General features: G+C 58.7%; 1 protein-coding gene across 5 annotated transcripts in view; it reads right to left on the bottom strand.

Annotated features, from left to right (window-relative positions):
• The window catches only part of ABCA2 (ATP binding cassette subfamily A member 2), a 43558-nt gene that overhangs the window by 2866 nt on the left and 25073 nt on the right, over positions 1 to 15619 (bottom strand). For 2 of the 5 annotated variants that reach the window (XM_066980928.1, XM_066980929.1), the window contains exons 20-48: positions 15190 to 15354; positions 14734 to 14914; positions 14236 to 14448; positions 13728 to 13924; positions 13174 to 13356; positions 12527 to 12711; positions 12068 to 12188; positions 11492 to 11782; positions 10033 to 10251; positions 9564 to 9666; positions 8820 to 9148; positions 7984 to 8197; positions 7715 to 7820; positions 7140 to 7251; positions 6664 to 6724; positions 6286 to 6460; positions 6089 to 6204; positions 5657 to 5804; positions 5172 to 5295; positions 3696 to 3828; positions 3292 to 3409; positions 2990 to 3168; positions 2554 to 2695; positions 2038 to 2172; positions 1651 to 1754; positions 1246 to 1338; positions 830 to 932; positions 541 to 678; positions 73 to 279 (exon numbers count right to left, since the gene is read on the bottom strand). In XM_066980928.1, coding sequence (XP_066837029.1) covers positions 73 to 279; positions 541 to 678; positions 830 to 932; positions 1246 to 1338; positions 1651 to 1754; positions 2038 to 2172; positions 2554 to 2695; positions 2990 to 3168; positions 3292 to 3409; positions 3696 to 3828; positions 5172 to 5295; positions 5657 to 5804; positions 6089 to 6204; positions 6286 to 6460; positions 6664 to 6724; positions 7140 to 7251; positions 7715 to 7820; positions 7984 to 8197; positions 8820 to 9148; positions 9564 to 9666; positions 10033 to 10251; positions 11492 to 11782; positions 12068 to 12188; positions 12527 to 12711; positions 13174 to 13356; positions 13728 to 13924; positions 14236 to 14448; positions 14734 to 14914; positions 15190 to 15354 — 4595 coding nt within the window. The remainder of the gene's footprint in view (positions 1 to 72; positions 280 to 540; positions 679 to 829; positions 933 to 1245; positions 1339 to 1650; positions 1755 to 2037; positions 2173 to 2553; positions 2696 to 2989; positions 3169 to 3291; positions 3410 to 3695; positions 3829 to 5171; positions 5296 to 5656; positions 5805 to 6088; positions 6205 to 6285; positions 6461 to 6663; positions 6725 to 7139; positions 7252 to 7714; positions 7821 to 7983; positions 8198 to 8819; positions 9149 to 9563; positions 9667 to 10032; positions 10252 to 11491; positions 11783 to 12067; positions 12189 to 12526; positions 12712 to 13173; positions 13357 to 13727; positions 13925 to 14235; positions 14449 to 14733; positions 14915 to 15189; positions 15355 to 15619) is intronic. The other 3 variants (XM_066980930.1, XM_066980931.1, XM_066980932.1) reach the window with 3 other exon arrangements.

Raw genomic sequence — 15619 nt, 5'->3', positions numbered from 1 at the left:
CTTGGCCCCAGTGCTCCATGATAGAAACATAGCTGGGACCCCGGTCACTGAGATCCTGGGACCACCTCTCACCCTCTCCTCCTCGAAGCTGATGAGGCCTTCGTCGTCAGTTTCCAGGTCTTCCTGCTCCTCCACCACCAGGGCCTGCAGCTCTGTGGGGGTGGCCCGTGGGCGCAGCAGGCTCAGCACACGCTCCAAGGGTGACTGCATGGCACAGCTAGGACTTGTCTCCTGCTGCTCCAGGTTGTCGCTTTGCTTCTTGGCAAAATTCACAAACACCTGGCAGGAAAAGGGTGAGAGGCTGCAAGAGACATGGCACAGAACCCTGCCCCAGGCTGCCCCTAGCCTGACGTTTCTGCCACCGGAGATGAGCCATGAGCACGTCCCCGCCTCTGCATGCCCCCATGTTTCTGGCCTAGCACTTGCTGCTCTTGTCCTTAAAGAGGCTTTTGCAGGCACTTGGGCATGGTCACCCTCCCTGGGCACAGTCACCCTCCCTGGGCATGAGCACCCAGCTGCTCACTCCATCCCAGGCCTCACATTGTCCAGCGTGGTCTGGCTGACAGAGTAGTCTTCAATGCCCAGCACATCCACCACCTGCTCCATTTTGCTGAAGACCTGTGCCAGTGAGATCTGGTCTGACTTGAGCTGGTACTGGGCCTTAGTGTGGTGCCGCTCCTGCAAAGGACACTGAGGTCACACCCCAAACCCCATTCCATCACCCCACAGGGGGATCCCATGGAAGGGACAGCCCCTTGGGGGACAAAGGCTGCTTTCCAGCATGACACATGGGCTGGCAGGGATTGCACTGCCACCACTGGGATCTCACCTTGAGGATGGCCTCAGGAAAGTTGCGGTTGAAGAACCTCACCACCTCCTTGACGTTGAGGCTGGACTTTGTGCGCACTGTGATCATGTAGCCATCTCCAAACCTGCACAGGCATGAGGGACCCCGTGAGACCCTACCTCCCCACCTGCACCTCTGTGGGGAAGTACTGATCCCATGGAAACCTGCCTGCTGGGGATGATACTCACCAGGCTGCCACTGCACCCCCCAGGACAGTCAGGCGCCAGCCCAGGCTGCCCTGATCCCCATGCCCACCCTCTAAAGCAGCAACCGCACAAAGGGTTGATATCTTGATGCAGATGCCACGAAGAAACCAGCCATACACCCTGCCATGCAGGAACCAGCACCTCCTGGCATGTGGCACACACAGGATGCTGCACCCCTTGCTAGGTTCTTACCTGTTTTTCAGGTGCTGGATGCTGCCGAGACATTTGAGCCGCCCATTCACCATGATGGCCAGGCGGGTACAGAGCGCCTCACATTCCTCCATGCTGGGGAGACAGGACAGGCTTGAGCTGGGTGGCTAGAGGCCACACAGCATGGGCAGAGGGCGCAATGTCTACCTGCAAGGGGCTGCAGGCTGGGCATAAGTGGAGCCAAGTTCCTCAGGCCTTCACCCCTTGTGCCATGGCACCACCACTAGTGATGGCAGACAGCAAGAGGGTGTCCCGGGCTCCCTCCCTGTGTCCTTTGCCATACACTGTCCCCTGGAGTCCAAAGAGCCCCACTTCCACCCACCACCTGCCCACACAGCGCATGAGGTGCCTGGAGGTGTCATGGGTGTAGCCCAAAGCCCCTCAGACCTGTGGGACGTGAGCACCACGGAGCGGCCTGTTTTGATGACATCCAGGATAAGGTTCCAGAGGAAGCGCCGTGCCTTGGGATCCATCCCTGTCGTTGGCTCATCCTGTGGGACAGATGGCACGCTCAGACAAGGCAGTTCCCGGGGGGACCCCGCCACTCCCTGCCTTCCCGTCGCATGGGCACAGCTCTGCTTCTCTGCCCCTTGGAACTCTTGTGGTGGAGCCAGTGGCAGGCAGCTTCCACCCAGGGCCCTGTTTCACCCGGGACGGCTGCACACTAGCCTGGGTCCAGCCCCAGGGATATGGGACTGAGTGGGAGCACAGGTCAGTGATGGGGGTGGGTCAAGGACCCCACATCACAGGGTGTTGGGGTGGCCCGGGACGCACCAGGAAGATGAAGGCTGGGTAGCCAATCAATGCGATGGCTGTGGACAGCTTCCTCTTGTTGCCTCCACTGTAGGTGCTGGCAGGCTTGTCGGCATATTTGGTCAGCTCGAGCTTCTTCAGTGCCCACTTGACTACCTGCAAGGTGCAGAGGGCTGTGGTCACCCTGCCAGGGCTCCAAATGCCCCTGGTCACGGGACATGCGAAGCTGGCAGCATGCAACGGGCAAGCAGCCAGGCCCCACAGCATGGACCAGCTGCCAAGCGATGTGCCGGGCAGGGGAGCCCCATGACAGCCCCTCGCACAGCCCTGTGTGTCGGTGGGGCCTGTAAGCACCTGTGCCCAACCTTGGCCCAGTGATGGGCACACTGCTGGAGCAGCACTGCCCTTGGGCAGCAACAGGCAGAGTCATGAGGGCAGCAGTACCCGCTCAGGTCCCCACTGGTGGCTGGTGAAATTCTGTTCCCAGAGCAGCCCGTGGCACAGCACCAGCACTCACACGCCCCACCAAAGCCCTACCCGCTCCTCATCCTTCCACGGGATGCCGCGCAGACGGGTGTAGAGCTCCAGGTGCTCCTGGGCTGTCAGCTCGTCGAACAGCGCATCGAACTGTGGGCAGTAGCCCAAGCTCTGCTGGACCTGCAGGAGCTCCTTCAGGATGCTGCGGAAAGGACAGAGGGGCCACGGGGAAAAGGAATTACTGTCTGCCCACACACAATTTTCCCTTTTGAGAACACCCGTTGCTCATCCCCCTATCACATGCCTTTATATTGCAGCATCTTATACCAAGTAAACTGCAACAGGCAGCCCTGGCCAAGAGCCAGGGTCACTTGCCACACCACAGACAAGGGTCAGCCCAGCAGGACATAGGGCTGCAGAGTCCCACTCAGGCTTCTTTTTCCTGGGAGACCCCAAAGCAGGCCCCATCCCGTCCAGTCAGGCTGCGCCCCCGTACCTGTGCCCATTAACGAAGGCCTCTCCTCCTGTGGTGCTCTCATCCCCTGTCAGCATCTTGAAGGTGGTCGTCTTTCCTGCACCATTGACACCCAGCAGCCCGAAGCACTCCCCAGGCCGCACGCCCACGCACAGCCGGTCCACGGCGAGGATGCGCCCAATCTTGCGGGACTTGTACACCTGGCAGAGCAGGGTAGGGGTGCTCAGCACGCTGCCCCGGCACCCTGAACCAGCCAACACCCCTTGGATGCCCCAAAGCATCTCCCATGCCTGCAAGCCCAGGGCAGCCTGGGGTTGCTGTACCTTGGTGAGATTTTCAATCTTCAGCATGTCATTGTCAGCATCCCCACGCAGGACACGGTGCCGCTCATTGGCTACATCAATGTCGTCTTCGATGGGCTTGGTGGAGACAGGGAGCCGCCTGCAGGAGGGTGCAAGGGGCAGGGTGGAGATGGGTGTGAGCAGAGACCAAGCAAGCTGCCATCCTGTTCCCCCACAGGAGGCAGAGGCTGGGGACAGAGGGCCTCCCCAGCTCTGTGCCTGCTGGAGAGGCAGCCCTGAGCTAAGGGGTCCCAAAGCAAAACTTTGCCCCATTTAGAAGATCTGGGAAGGCTCTGCCCTGCTTCGCTGTGCTCTGCTAGAAACACCCAGAGGCAGCTCTCAGCTGGGCATTGCCTGCTTGGCCCCACGCTCCCAGCCACACTCACTGGGGCTTCCGGAAGAAGTTGTATTGGCACATGATGGTGATGAAGAAGCCGACGAAGCCTTCGATTGTCATGGCAACAAGCCCACGCGTCACAATGTCCCATTCGAAAGGCGATTTCATTTTATCAAACTGCCCTGAGTGGGATGAAGAGAACAGAGCAGCTGTGGGGACACCGTCCCAGGAGGACATCCAGCCCATGTGGCCTCCTGCATGGCTGAACCCACGGCCCCAGTGCAACAGTGCCTCTCCAGGGGATGGGGACACCAATCCAACCACCAAGGAGGGAGCCTTGCCTCACAGGCTGCACAAAATCTAAAAATGACCTCTGGAAACAGCAGCAAATATTTGCAGTGGGAACTACTGCAGCAACCAGGTTCCCACAATTTTCCACTCTGTGGCCTTGAAATGACCTCATAGCCCCCTTGACAGCGTGTGGCAGCCCTGCCCATGGAGGCCAGCCCTGGCTGCAACCACATGGCAGCACTACCGGACACACAGACACTCCCACTCTGTGCGCTCCCTCCCTACCACGGCACCCTGGAGAAAACAATGATGGTTTTCCCAGACCAGAAGGCTGATTTTAACCCCACCCACACAAGGAAAAAACACTCAAACTGGAGATAACGCAGGCTACGTTCCTGGTCAGAGGCTCAGCAGCAAAACAGCCAGGCAGCAGCAGCCTTTATCTGACCACCACCTTTGCTGTACAACTTAAGCTGGCCTGTTACAAGATGACACTGTCTAGCTCCATTGTGCCCTCCCCTGCCTTCTGTGCCTGCTGCCATAGCTGCCTGGGCTGGTTGGTGTTGCTGGCACCAGGGCTGGTTACAACAAGGCTTTCCATTCACAGTGTATTTGTTGTTGAAATCATCTTGCAACTTTTCAACCTCAGTGGGTAGGATCAACCCAACTGAGAATGCATACTGGATGGATGTGTCAGATTCTGCTCCTAAACACCCCCCATGATGCCAGCAGCACCCAAGTTAGATACAGAAGCTGCTGAGAAGTAGAGAGAAGCAAGAATATTTTGAGCTGAAGCTGCAATTGGCAAAAGGGTCATTTAGGATGGGCAATGCAGCCCTGCAAGCAAGAGACCACATCTAGAACAAAACAGCCATTGCAGTTCCCATCCCTCGTATCACTGCGCACCCACAGCGTGGCCCCACCATGGGCAGTGTGTGATGGCAGCAGAAATGCACAACTCTGCCAAGGCTCACTACGTCCACTTTCTGTGGGGGCTGATATTTGAGATGACCCAAGGAACCGTGCTCAGCATCACAGGTACCACAACATGCCTGACCCTCAACTGTGCCTCTTCCTGGGTCCCTCTAGTTCACATCCCCTGGATTTTTGCTTCAGGTTGATCTGGGCCCTGGTTGAGCCCCACAGGGTGGTTGGAGGGGATGTGCTGGCACAGTGGTCCACCCCTGGCCCAACCTGCCCTGGAGTAAGAGAGGGAGAGAGGAAGAGGCCATACCAATCTTGGCGTAGTACTCATTGATGTACTCATTGTAAGCCATCTCCATCAAGCCGTGGCCCAGGTTGTAGTTAGGAAATACAAGGAAGCAGCTCTTCAGGTAGCTGTTCACCACCTTCAAATCCTGTGGAGATGGACAGAGAGAACATGACTATTGGAAACACCTGTGAGGACTGTGAGCACACAGTAGGACCAGGATCGCCACCAATATGCAGACTGGCCAGACCTCATAGCTGACCCTGCTGTGAGCAGCAGTTTGGAGAAGAGACCTCTTGAGATCTCACTCAGCCTGAGCTGTCTCATGACCCAATCGCCGTCACCACCCTGGCAGCAAGCAGGCACCACCACCTGCCACAGGGAGCCACAGGCTTTGTCACAGTGTGGTGGCTCCTCGCACTGTGCCAGAGGCATCTCCCCTCTCATCAAGCTGAGGGAGGCATCTTCTCCCTTTCTGGTGGCCCCAGCCACAGATGTGAACCCTGTACCTTGTCATGCTCAAAGAGCTGCAGCAGGAACGTGGCAACAGTGGCAGTGATGCCAATGAAGAGGTTGATGACGATGAGGAAGACGTAGGCAGAGCTGGGCACCTCAAACCAGAAGGAGGCAGGGTACATGATGGGGGTAATGGACCAGCTGGGGAGGCAAGCAACAGGAGTGCACATGAGCATGGTAGGACCGTAGCACCCACTGGAGAGCCCTGGGATTGCCCATCTCCCAGCCCCATCCTTCCTGGGGTCTCCCACTCCAGGGTTCACAGCCCACTAGCTACAGGAGCCGCAGAACAGAAAGACAGGGGGACGGAAAAATCTGGGCTAGATCCTGCCTGCTTAGCCACAGTGCAGATGGGGCATCAGAAGGACCCACTGGTGCATCCTGACTTCACCCCCTCCCTTGCTCACCCCATCTGACCAACATACCCATACAGCAGAAAGAGTGAGAGGACGGCTGGGAAGTTGGTGGGAGAGGTGTAAGCCGGGAGGTCGAACACGAAAAGGATAATGATACAGCACGTGGCCGGTACCAGGTAGTTCAACTGCAGAAGACAGAAACTCCTGTAACTGCCTGCCCACTCAGCCCTGGGGGCTCAGCTGGTGAGGCCACGTGCCCTGCTCACCATATCCCACACGTAGTTGGCCAACCAGTAGATGACAGGGTCACAGCCGCTCACAAACTGCAGGTGTTTGGCCTTGGTGGCCTTTTCAGCCACCAAGAACACCACAAAGCTGGCAGGCACAAAGGACATGGCCACGATGATGAAGATGGCAATCACCACGTCTGTGCCTTGCAGACTGCAAGGAAGAGGAGAGCAGAGACATCATCACCCTCAGCTCCCCAACCTGGTGTGGGACAATCACTGTACACAGGACAGGGCATGGCACAAGGACCCCCCATGTCACAGCCTCCCAGTCCCTTCCCATGCAAACCAGAGTGGGAAGCTCCCTCCCCTGCTACATGATGGCCACCCTCCCTCAAACCAGCTCCCTGGACATACAGGTAATCCAAGGACAGGCTGGCGCTCGTCTTGTTCATGGGATGGTTGGTGACCGTGATGCCTGCAGCAAAAAGAAACATAGGAGTGTTTCTATCCTGGCTCAGGATAGAAAACGTTACCCCAGCCCCAGCCTGCCTGGTCCTGGTTCTCAGCGGGAGGAGTTTCCCTCCCTGTAGCCCAGAAGCAACACAGTGCTTTGGGGCCAAGACCTCCTTCTCATCAGCTGGCAGACAGCATCCTTCAGACAAGCCTGCAAGCCCAGGTGCCAGCAGCAGCACCTCAAGAGGTGCTGCCCCAGCCAGACACTGTCTAGCTTAGATCTCAAGCCACACATAAATGTGTGTGAACCCGCTGCCCCAATTGCGCATTAGCCTTGTTGGTCCAAGAGAGAACATGGCACTTTAGAGCCTTGTTGGACCATGCCCTAAAGCTGTTCCTGATGTGCTTTTGTCCTTAAAACTCCTCCAGGCCCTCACCGTAGGCAGCAGGGTTGCCTTTGCTCTTGGGCAGGTTCGCTCGTAGGATGGCATTGTTGAGAGCGTTGAGGTAGGTGGGCATGCTGTGGTAGCCCTTGTTGTTGTAGAAGACCTGGAGGAGCAGAGAAGAGTGGTGGGAGGTAGCAGGAGAGCTGGGCTCACACCAGATATGGGATGGGATGGGATGGGATGGGATGGGATGGGATGGGATGGGATGGGATGGGATGGGATGGGATGGGATGGGATGGGATGGGATGGGATGGGATGGGGTGGTGCGGGGTGGCGCGGGGTGGGGTGGCGTGGGGTGGCAGGGTGCCCCCCTGCTCATGGCTGTGAGGAGAGCAGGCCATTGCTGACCACATTGGGTCTGACCCATTATGGTGGGAGCTCTGCAAAGTGCTCCATGTGGTTAAGAGCCCCACCAGATCCCTTGCTGGAGAGCACTGCTGGAGAGCAGCGGATGAGGGGCCCAGCTGCGCAGGCAGCACCGCCATCCCCCTTCTCTTCCTTGCCTGTGCCAGGGCTGCTGCTGCCCACCCATCCCCTGGATACCTCAGGGCTCAGCTTGATCCTACCTGGGCTGTTCTCCGGACAGCGATCTTGCGCACCATGGCAGGGGCCCTGGCCCCAAAGGAGGCTGGGATGGATTTCTGGACATTGCCAAAGGTGAGTGCCCCGTACCTGTGGGACAAAGCACCCCCAAGAAGCTGTGACTGCTGTCCCCTGTGCTCAGGAACAGGGCCACACTCCTGGCTCCCGTCAGCACCCCTGGGGTCTCCCAGAGGCCCCGGCCCCAAGTCCTGCACTACGGCAGAGGGCAGAGCCCTCCCAGCCTCCCTCTTGCCTGTGCAGACGGAAGCGGTCCGAGGTGTAGAGCAGGTACTCGGAGACGTTGCGCCCCGTGATGTCTGCCAGGATGTCCCCCGTCACCACCTTCATCTGTGGGGGGTGGCCTCCCACACCACTGGGACAGGAGAAACCAGTCCCCTGCATGGAGCATGTGCACTTGATAGGCTCATGGATGATCTGTGGCAGGGCAGGGGCCGAGGTGATGGTCTCTGTGGGGTAGAGGAGGCAGAGTCAGGCCCCAGGCAGCCCTGGCTGTGGTGGCTGTGTGGGGCAACATGGGGACAACAGGGGATGAGAGGAGCACATGGAGCAACCTCCCTCACACTCAGCCAAGAGGTTCTGGCCAGGCAAAGAGGAGCCGCCCTGCTGCCCTTGTGTTAGCTCCTGCTGACCAGAGCCCAGTCTTTAAGTGGCCCTTTGTGTCTCTGTGATATAAAGGGGCCAAGAGATGGACCCGGGAAAAACGTGGGAGCAGACAGGGAACAGAAATGGTTCAGAGACAGGGCATGAAGTATGTCTGAAGAAAGCAATGCAGTGATTCCGCTGGCTGGGGACCAAGTACCCAACCCAAGTACCAAGACTCCCAACGGCATCATCAGCCCAGTAAGCTCCACAAGGACTGCTGAGGCTGAATGGGGAGCAGTGCTGCAAGGCTAGCACCAGCCCTGATTGGGAAGTGCAGCCAAGCAATGCTCTGCTATCGCCAAGCCAAACCGCACCCGATGGGCACTCTGAGGTGCCACTACAGCTGCTCCTGCAAGGAAGACACATTGCCCTGCCTGGAGATGAAACCCCAGCCCAGACAGACTGATGCACTAGGTGCAGTGACACCTTTGATAGCAGAAGAGAAGGTTGTGGCGTTCCAAGCACGCAGCAAGTCCTCATCCACTGAGATGGGGTAGTCGGAAGGAGCTGGGGATGGAGGCGGTGGCACGAAGTTGGAGAGCGGCAGGCCCTGAGTGAAGGAGTCGATGCACATAGCATCAAAGTACTTGGCCGCCAGCATCTTGGACTCATTGCTATTGAGGTTCAGGGTCTGCACGGGCTGGTCCAGTGTGTTGTTGAAGGCTGTCTTGAGCACGCAGGTGGCCCCGATGCCAGAGGGCAGGTGGAAGGTGTTCACTAGCTGCTGGGGGCTGGCGTCAGGAGACAGCCTGATGCTGCAGGGAGAGCAGCGGGTAAAAGGAACAAGAGGCATGAGACATGGGACATCCCACCTTGGCCATCTTCTGGGCAAGTCCCTGCAGCCTCAGTACGTGTACTGGCTGAATGGGCACAGGCACCACGGCCACACAGCCTTGGGTACCCACTCAGCCCAGGCCTGGCATGAGCCAAGCTGATGATCACAGCCAGCGTCAGGACTGGCACCTCTCCCAGAGACACCCCAGGGGAGAACGGAGGCCACTTTCTGCATGGGGCATTGCACTGGCCAGGCTCTGCTCCAAGCCCAAGCCAGCCCCAGTGCCAGACTGACTGTGAACTGCCCTCCCCAGTCCCATCAACCCATTGTGGTTCTGGGTACAGGAGTGAGATTGGGGTGCAGGATGGTGCTCTTGAGCAAGCGGCAGCTCTCACCGGTACTCACGCCGCTCCTCGTTGGCATAAGGAATGAAATTGCCCTTGGGCTGCGTGTAATTGTGGTACTGTGATGGCGAGAGGATGAGGGGTGGCAGGTCACCTGTGGAGACAAGGACAGGAACCTGTTTGTGGCCTCAGCACCCCTGCCCATGTGGCCCCATGCTCACAGGCAGGCTAAGCACCCACAAGCCTTGTCCTTGTCTCACTTGAGTCCCACCCCCAGCATCACCACCAGTCCCATGGGGGCAGGCAGAAGGGGCTAAGAGGAGTCCCCAGCATCTGGGTCAGCAAGACCTGGCTGGTGTGAGGGCATCAGGGTGGGCAATGTGCCCTCACTCCAAGCTGCTGCCAATGCAGAGAGAGGATACCTGACCTGGTGCAGGGGCACGAGTCTGGGCCCTGGAGAGGGGACAGGGCAAGATGCCCTTGTCCTCCTCACCCCACTGGGACAAGGGCTTGCAGGTACCTATTTCAGGCACGGAGAGTGCCACAGTCATGGCCACGCAGACAAAGAAGGCAGGCAGGAGGATCTGAGAGAAGAGGGCCTTGGTGTTGCGCTTGGCACAGTGGAAGCGTTTTACGATCAGCCCGTGGAACTGGCGCAGCTTCAGCCACGAGCCCTCCAGCTTGAAGGTCCCCTGCCCGGCCAGGTCATGGTCCTCTGCCTCCACATCGGCCTCTTGGTCTGCAGGGAGGAGGTGGCAGGGAGGAGGATGTGAGCCACCTGCACGGCTGCTCCTGCAGGGCCCCAGTGACCCCACACCTGCCTTAGCCCGTGGCCACCCAGATGCTGAGCTATGCACAGCCACTCTGAGGGGCCACTGAGCTGCGGTGTTACCATGGCACGAAGCAAGGCAGCTGGCTGGCAGGTTTCTCTTGGCCCAAAATGGGAAATTGTTACAATAGTTAAAAAAAAAAAAAGTGGTGCTGTTTGCAGACCCCCCCCATCTTCCCATCAGTTCTAGCCAGCCCAGAGGCTCCTGGATGGCAAGGGCTTAGCACAGTCAGGAAGAGGGGGGACAGGTTGTGGGTGTGGGGACCCAGCACGGCAGTGAGTTTGGGGCTAGGACCTGGAAAGTCTGGTCGCAGTGCAACACCGCTGCTGCTCTGCCTCCCAGTGACCCAAATTCAGCAATACTCAGAGCAATACACAGACCTGGCAGGGGAGGAAGTGTCACAGCAATAAATTAACCATGACAAGAACTGGTGGGATAACCCAGAAAAGGATTTGTGAATTAAACAGTAGCCTTTGGGCTCCTGCCTGCATGCTCTGTGCTTGTGCAATCTGAGCATCCAGGCAGGGACAGTCCTGAAACCATGCCAGGGTCTGGAGGGTGAGCCGCTCTCTGGAAGACGACTCCATGCTGGAGGGCTGGGCTGGCCAGCCAAGAGGAGAAAACCCAGCAGCTCAGCCGCCGTATCAGTGCACCCCATGCCACATAGTGCTGCCAGTCTACGCAGCTGCTAGTGTGAGGAGTGTGTTAGTGGGAGTGAGTCTGCAGGTCAGCGCTTGCAGGATTCAAGAGAGACAAAGGGAAGGGCTAACACTGGCCGTGCCTCCACCTGTCGGTGAGCCCACCAGCTCTGTGCCTCAGCACAGAACCCCTCATGCACATGACACCAGTTCAGGGGGTGCCAACCTTGGCTAGAAGCACCGGTTTCCAGCCATCCCACCCCAATCCTCTTCCCAGGCTGCAGGGCCTGTGCCTCCCTTTCTCTCTCTTTTACAGGCTCCCTGGACACATCGTCTGTTGGAACACAGGCTCACCCCCACTGGGGGCTCAGCTCAGCCAGCATGACCCCCAGTACACCAGGGCATGGCCCCCTGGTGAAGGCCAGCTCTGCCTTGGAGCAGCCATCCTCCCTGTCCCAGAGCACCTCTATCATGGTGCACAAGCAACACACCGCCACTCGGCATTACGAACCTTGCAGACTGATGTTGTCAGGGTCCTGATGATTGTCAAACAATGGAGAGTAATCCCCAAAGAACTCAGAATAAGCCCCACCTTCGTCGCCCCGCACGGAGCCCACTGAGGAGGCCGAGCGCAAGGACGCCTGCGACTGCGCCAGCTTGGAGCACATCACCAGGTTGCTGAGCTCTACCTCGGGCTTCTCAGGCACGTCCGCCTCAGCCAGGGGCTCCCCATTGGCCTCTGGCTTTGGGCCCAGCTCAGGGGCAGGTGGCTGGAGGGCATCCTTCTTGGACTCCTTCATGTCTGGAAGGAGAAGGGGCATTGCTGCTGTCTGTGCCAGCCTTTGCTGTGCCTTGCACAGCAGAGCACAGATGTACTTTGTAAACCCAGATCAGAGCAGCTGCTGGTTGCCCTTAAGCTGGGGCAGGCTCTGCCAGAGGCCTCCCCTCCTCTTTGCAGAGGAGACTCCTGCTCCCATGCAAAAGCGGAAAGGAGACACAAAGCCCACGTAAAGGCACACGGTGCCTTCACCTCACTCCCTGTGCCCCAGTGCCGACAGCACTGCCATGTGCCTCCTGCAGTCCATACCCACATCACTGTTCTCCAGGGACTGGTCCTCCTCAGACACCTTCAGGAAGACCTCCTCGAGCGTGGTGTCCATCAGCCCAAAACTGGTGAGGTCAAGTTCCTCCAGACTCTGCTCCAAGTGCTGTGGAAGGCAAAGCGCTGCATGAGGAGGACAGGAGGCTCCAGCGCTGCCACAGCACAGGGCAAACCCTCAGCCACTCGTCTGGTGAGTGCTGGTGCCAGGCGGGACAACAGCCCCAAACCATCTGCTGTTGGCAGCTCTTTGGCAGGGCTGGAACGGGCCCGGTGCTGTGTCCTGCCCCTCTGGGACCAACTCCACATGGGCCCACATGCACATTTGTCCCCCCTTAAGCCTCATGAGGTGCCATGCCCATCTGTGCTTGTCCTGCCCCTTCATGGTGATCCCCATCCTTGCACTGCCAGCAAGGCAGGCAGCAGGGTTGTGGGTGGCTCAGGTACCTGGAAGAGCCTCTCAAAGCAGCCCTTCTTGACAGCCTCGCTGGGCAGGATGTAGGAGAGCTCAGTGTTGGTGTCCGAGATGAGGAGGCAGGAGGCCACGTATTTCTTGATGAACTGGGAGACGCGGGGCTCAGAGCAGGGGCTGACGGAGGAGTGGCCTAGAGGACTGTGGGGCTGGCCTGGCTCTGCAGCAGAGGGGCAGCACTGGTCATCTCTTCTGGCCTTCTACCAGCAACCCCTGCCATCCACAGTACCCCCAGCACCTCAGGGGTTCCTTCTGCATCTATCACAGGGTGCTGGCAGCTTCTGGCTGCTCTGGCCGTGCTTCCTGGCCTGGGTAGGTGCTCTGCCCTCAGCCCCACAGAGCACCACTGCCCACACCAGACATCAGCAGGCAGCCCCTGGGCTGGACAACAGGATCAGCACCTGGAGGCAACACCTCCACGCAGGATCTAACTGGGGAACCAAAGACCCGAGCAATGCCACCTCTTGCATCACTACCCTGTCCCCCTGTGCCCTATATGTGGCCTATGGGGACTTGAGGCAGGAGCATTTGAGTTTTGACCTCTTGCTCCTTTCCTGTGCACAAAAAGGGCTGGTCCCATCTACTCATCCTCTAAACCCAGGGTCCTGCTGGGCCCACAGACCTGTGCTGTTTCTGGTGTCTGACTGCCTCTTCACCACCGTCAGCTTGTAGCCATCGCCATAGGTGCTCTTGAGGAAGAGTGGGGAACCACAGCACTTGAGCTTGCCATGGGAGATGATGGCGATGCGGTCGCCCAGCAGGTCAGCCTCATCCATGTGATGAGTGGACAGCAGGATGGTCCTCCCTGCCCGGTGGCACAAAGCATAAGGAGAGGGTCTGGGGCTACACCAAGGCTGCTGCAGCCCATGCTTGCCCTGCTTAGGTAAGGCACACTGCTTGGGGGCATGGGGAAGGAGAGCACAGAGCTGGCCATGCCCCCAGGGGTCTCACAGGGACCCCTGGGTCACACGTGGAGGGGTCCAACTGCCACAGGGAGACAGACACGGGGAGAGACCATGACACAGCTTGGGCAGGGAGACAGGAGAGGCCCATCTGGTCCCTCTCAGCAGGCAGTGAGGGGTTTTCTCTGTGCTCCTAAGCCCAGGCTCTGTCTTCTGCCCCACAGCAAGCTGTTCTCCCACTCTGGCAACCCAGGTGAGTGCTGTCCTGGCTCACCTGGCTTGTACTTGAGGATGAGGTCCCAGATGGCCCTGCGTGCGTATGGGTCAACTCCAGCCGTGGGCTCATCCAGGATCACAGCCCGTGACCCACCTACAAAGGCAATGGCCACTGACAGCTTCCTCTTCATGCCTCCTGAGAGGGTCTGCACCAGGGAATGGCGTTTGTTGGAGAGCTCCAGGTCCTCAATCATCCTGGGGACAGGAAGAGAAGCACCAGGACTGCTGGGGCTGGCCTGTACCTGCAGCCAGCATCTGTGGGGAGCATCTCACTCCTCTTCCCCACATGGTACCCGAGTCTCTTGGCAGTCAGGACAGCCCAGCTACAGCCAAGCTACGAAAGGATCTTATGCCAGCCCAATATCCCAAGTTTCCAAGAAGAGTTGGTGGAGCTGATGTTGGGGTGATCCCTGTTCCCAGATCACCTACCAAGGCATGGCCAGTGGGAAGGGGACCTGCTTCCACAAAAAGCACAGAGGGGGGCAAAAGAAGTTGGGGGTGCCTACTTGTCCATCTCCTTGCGGATCTCCTCCTCTGCCATGCTCTTGAGCTGTGAGTAGAACCAGAGGTGCTCCTCCACTGTCAGCCTGTCGAAGAGCACATTGTGCTGGGGACACATGCCCAGGTTTTTCCGGATCTCATCCATCTCTGTCCGGATATCATGGCCATAGATGGTAGCGGAGCCCGAGGTCGGAGGGAACAAGCCAGTCAGGATCGACCTGGATGGATGGTGAAAAGGACATGGTAAGGAACGTCACACGCAGCCCCCTGGCCCCAGTCCCAACCACCACCTCCCAGAGTATCTGCTGGGCCCTAGAGCAGTATCAGTGTAGGGCTGTGTACTATCTGTTGGTCCCCCTCTGTGTCACCCCTACATCCACACCACCTCCCTCCGGGGACAGCACCAGCAGCCATGGAGCCCTGGAAGTCCGGCCATGCAGCACCTTCCCAACCTACCACAGCTGGCCAGGACACAGCCCACGTCCACCCCAGCAGGAACTCACATGGTGGTGGTTTTGCCTGCACCATTGTGCCCCAGGAAGGACACCACCTGGTTCTCATAGAGGTTGAGGCTCAGCTTGTTCAGTGCCAGCTTCTTGTCTGTCTTGTAGACCTTGGTGAGCTTGTCAATGCAGACGACCAAGGGGAGGTGGGTTGGCTCCTCCTCGATTCCCCGTGTCTCCTCTGTCACGAGAACGGAGCAGTGAGGAGTCAGGGCTGGGCACTGAGTGAGTGCGGTTCCCAGGGGTGAATCTCCGTGCTGGCTCCTGGCCCTTCCCCTCTGCATCTCAAACCTTCCCTGCCCTGAGCGATGGGCAGCAGTCCCTGGGAAGGATCCTGCCCTGACATACAATCTGTCCTTCAGGACAAGCGTGCAGGGGATGCATGGAATCCACGGCCACAGAGCCAGGGCCAAACCCTGAAGCCCTACCACCAACCCTCTGCACCCACCAGCTCACCCAGCCTCCTGCTCTCCATGGCGCAAGCCTGATCCTCTTCCATGATGCTGAGGCGGGTGGTACGGGACCAGGGCCAGGTCCACTCCCAGGTCTCCACTCGTCCATTTCCCAGCCAGTAGGACTTCTGGAAGGGGAAGTACCAGGGCCGCGGCAGGCCAAACATGCCTGCAAGCACAACCCTGCTGCAGTCAGGGCCATCCCCGCACCTCATCTGCACAGAAGCCGTCTGAGGGCTGGGGCAGAGCTGAGCACAAGCACAGGCACAGGCATGGGTAGGGAGGTTTCCCAGCCCAGGAACACCACTGCAGGATGGGGCTGCCATTGCTTGGGGAAATGCTGCTGGGCTGTGCAGGGAAACAAAGCAAAACTGGGCCTGGCTCATGCTTCAGTTTTCCTAGAAAACCTAACAGAGTAGTTAAGACTCCTCAAA

This window comes from Anser cygnoides, chromosome 20 (genome assembly GCF_040182565.1).
Source record: "Anser cygnoides isolate HZ-2024a breed goose chromosome 20, Taihu_goose_T2T_genome, whole genome shotgun sequence".
Taxonomy (NCBI): domain Eukaryota; kingdom Metazoa; phylum Chordata; class Aves; order Anseriformes; family Anatidae; genus Anser; species Anser cygnoides.
This window is presented reverse-complemented; position numbering and strand designations above follow the sequence as displayed.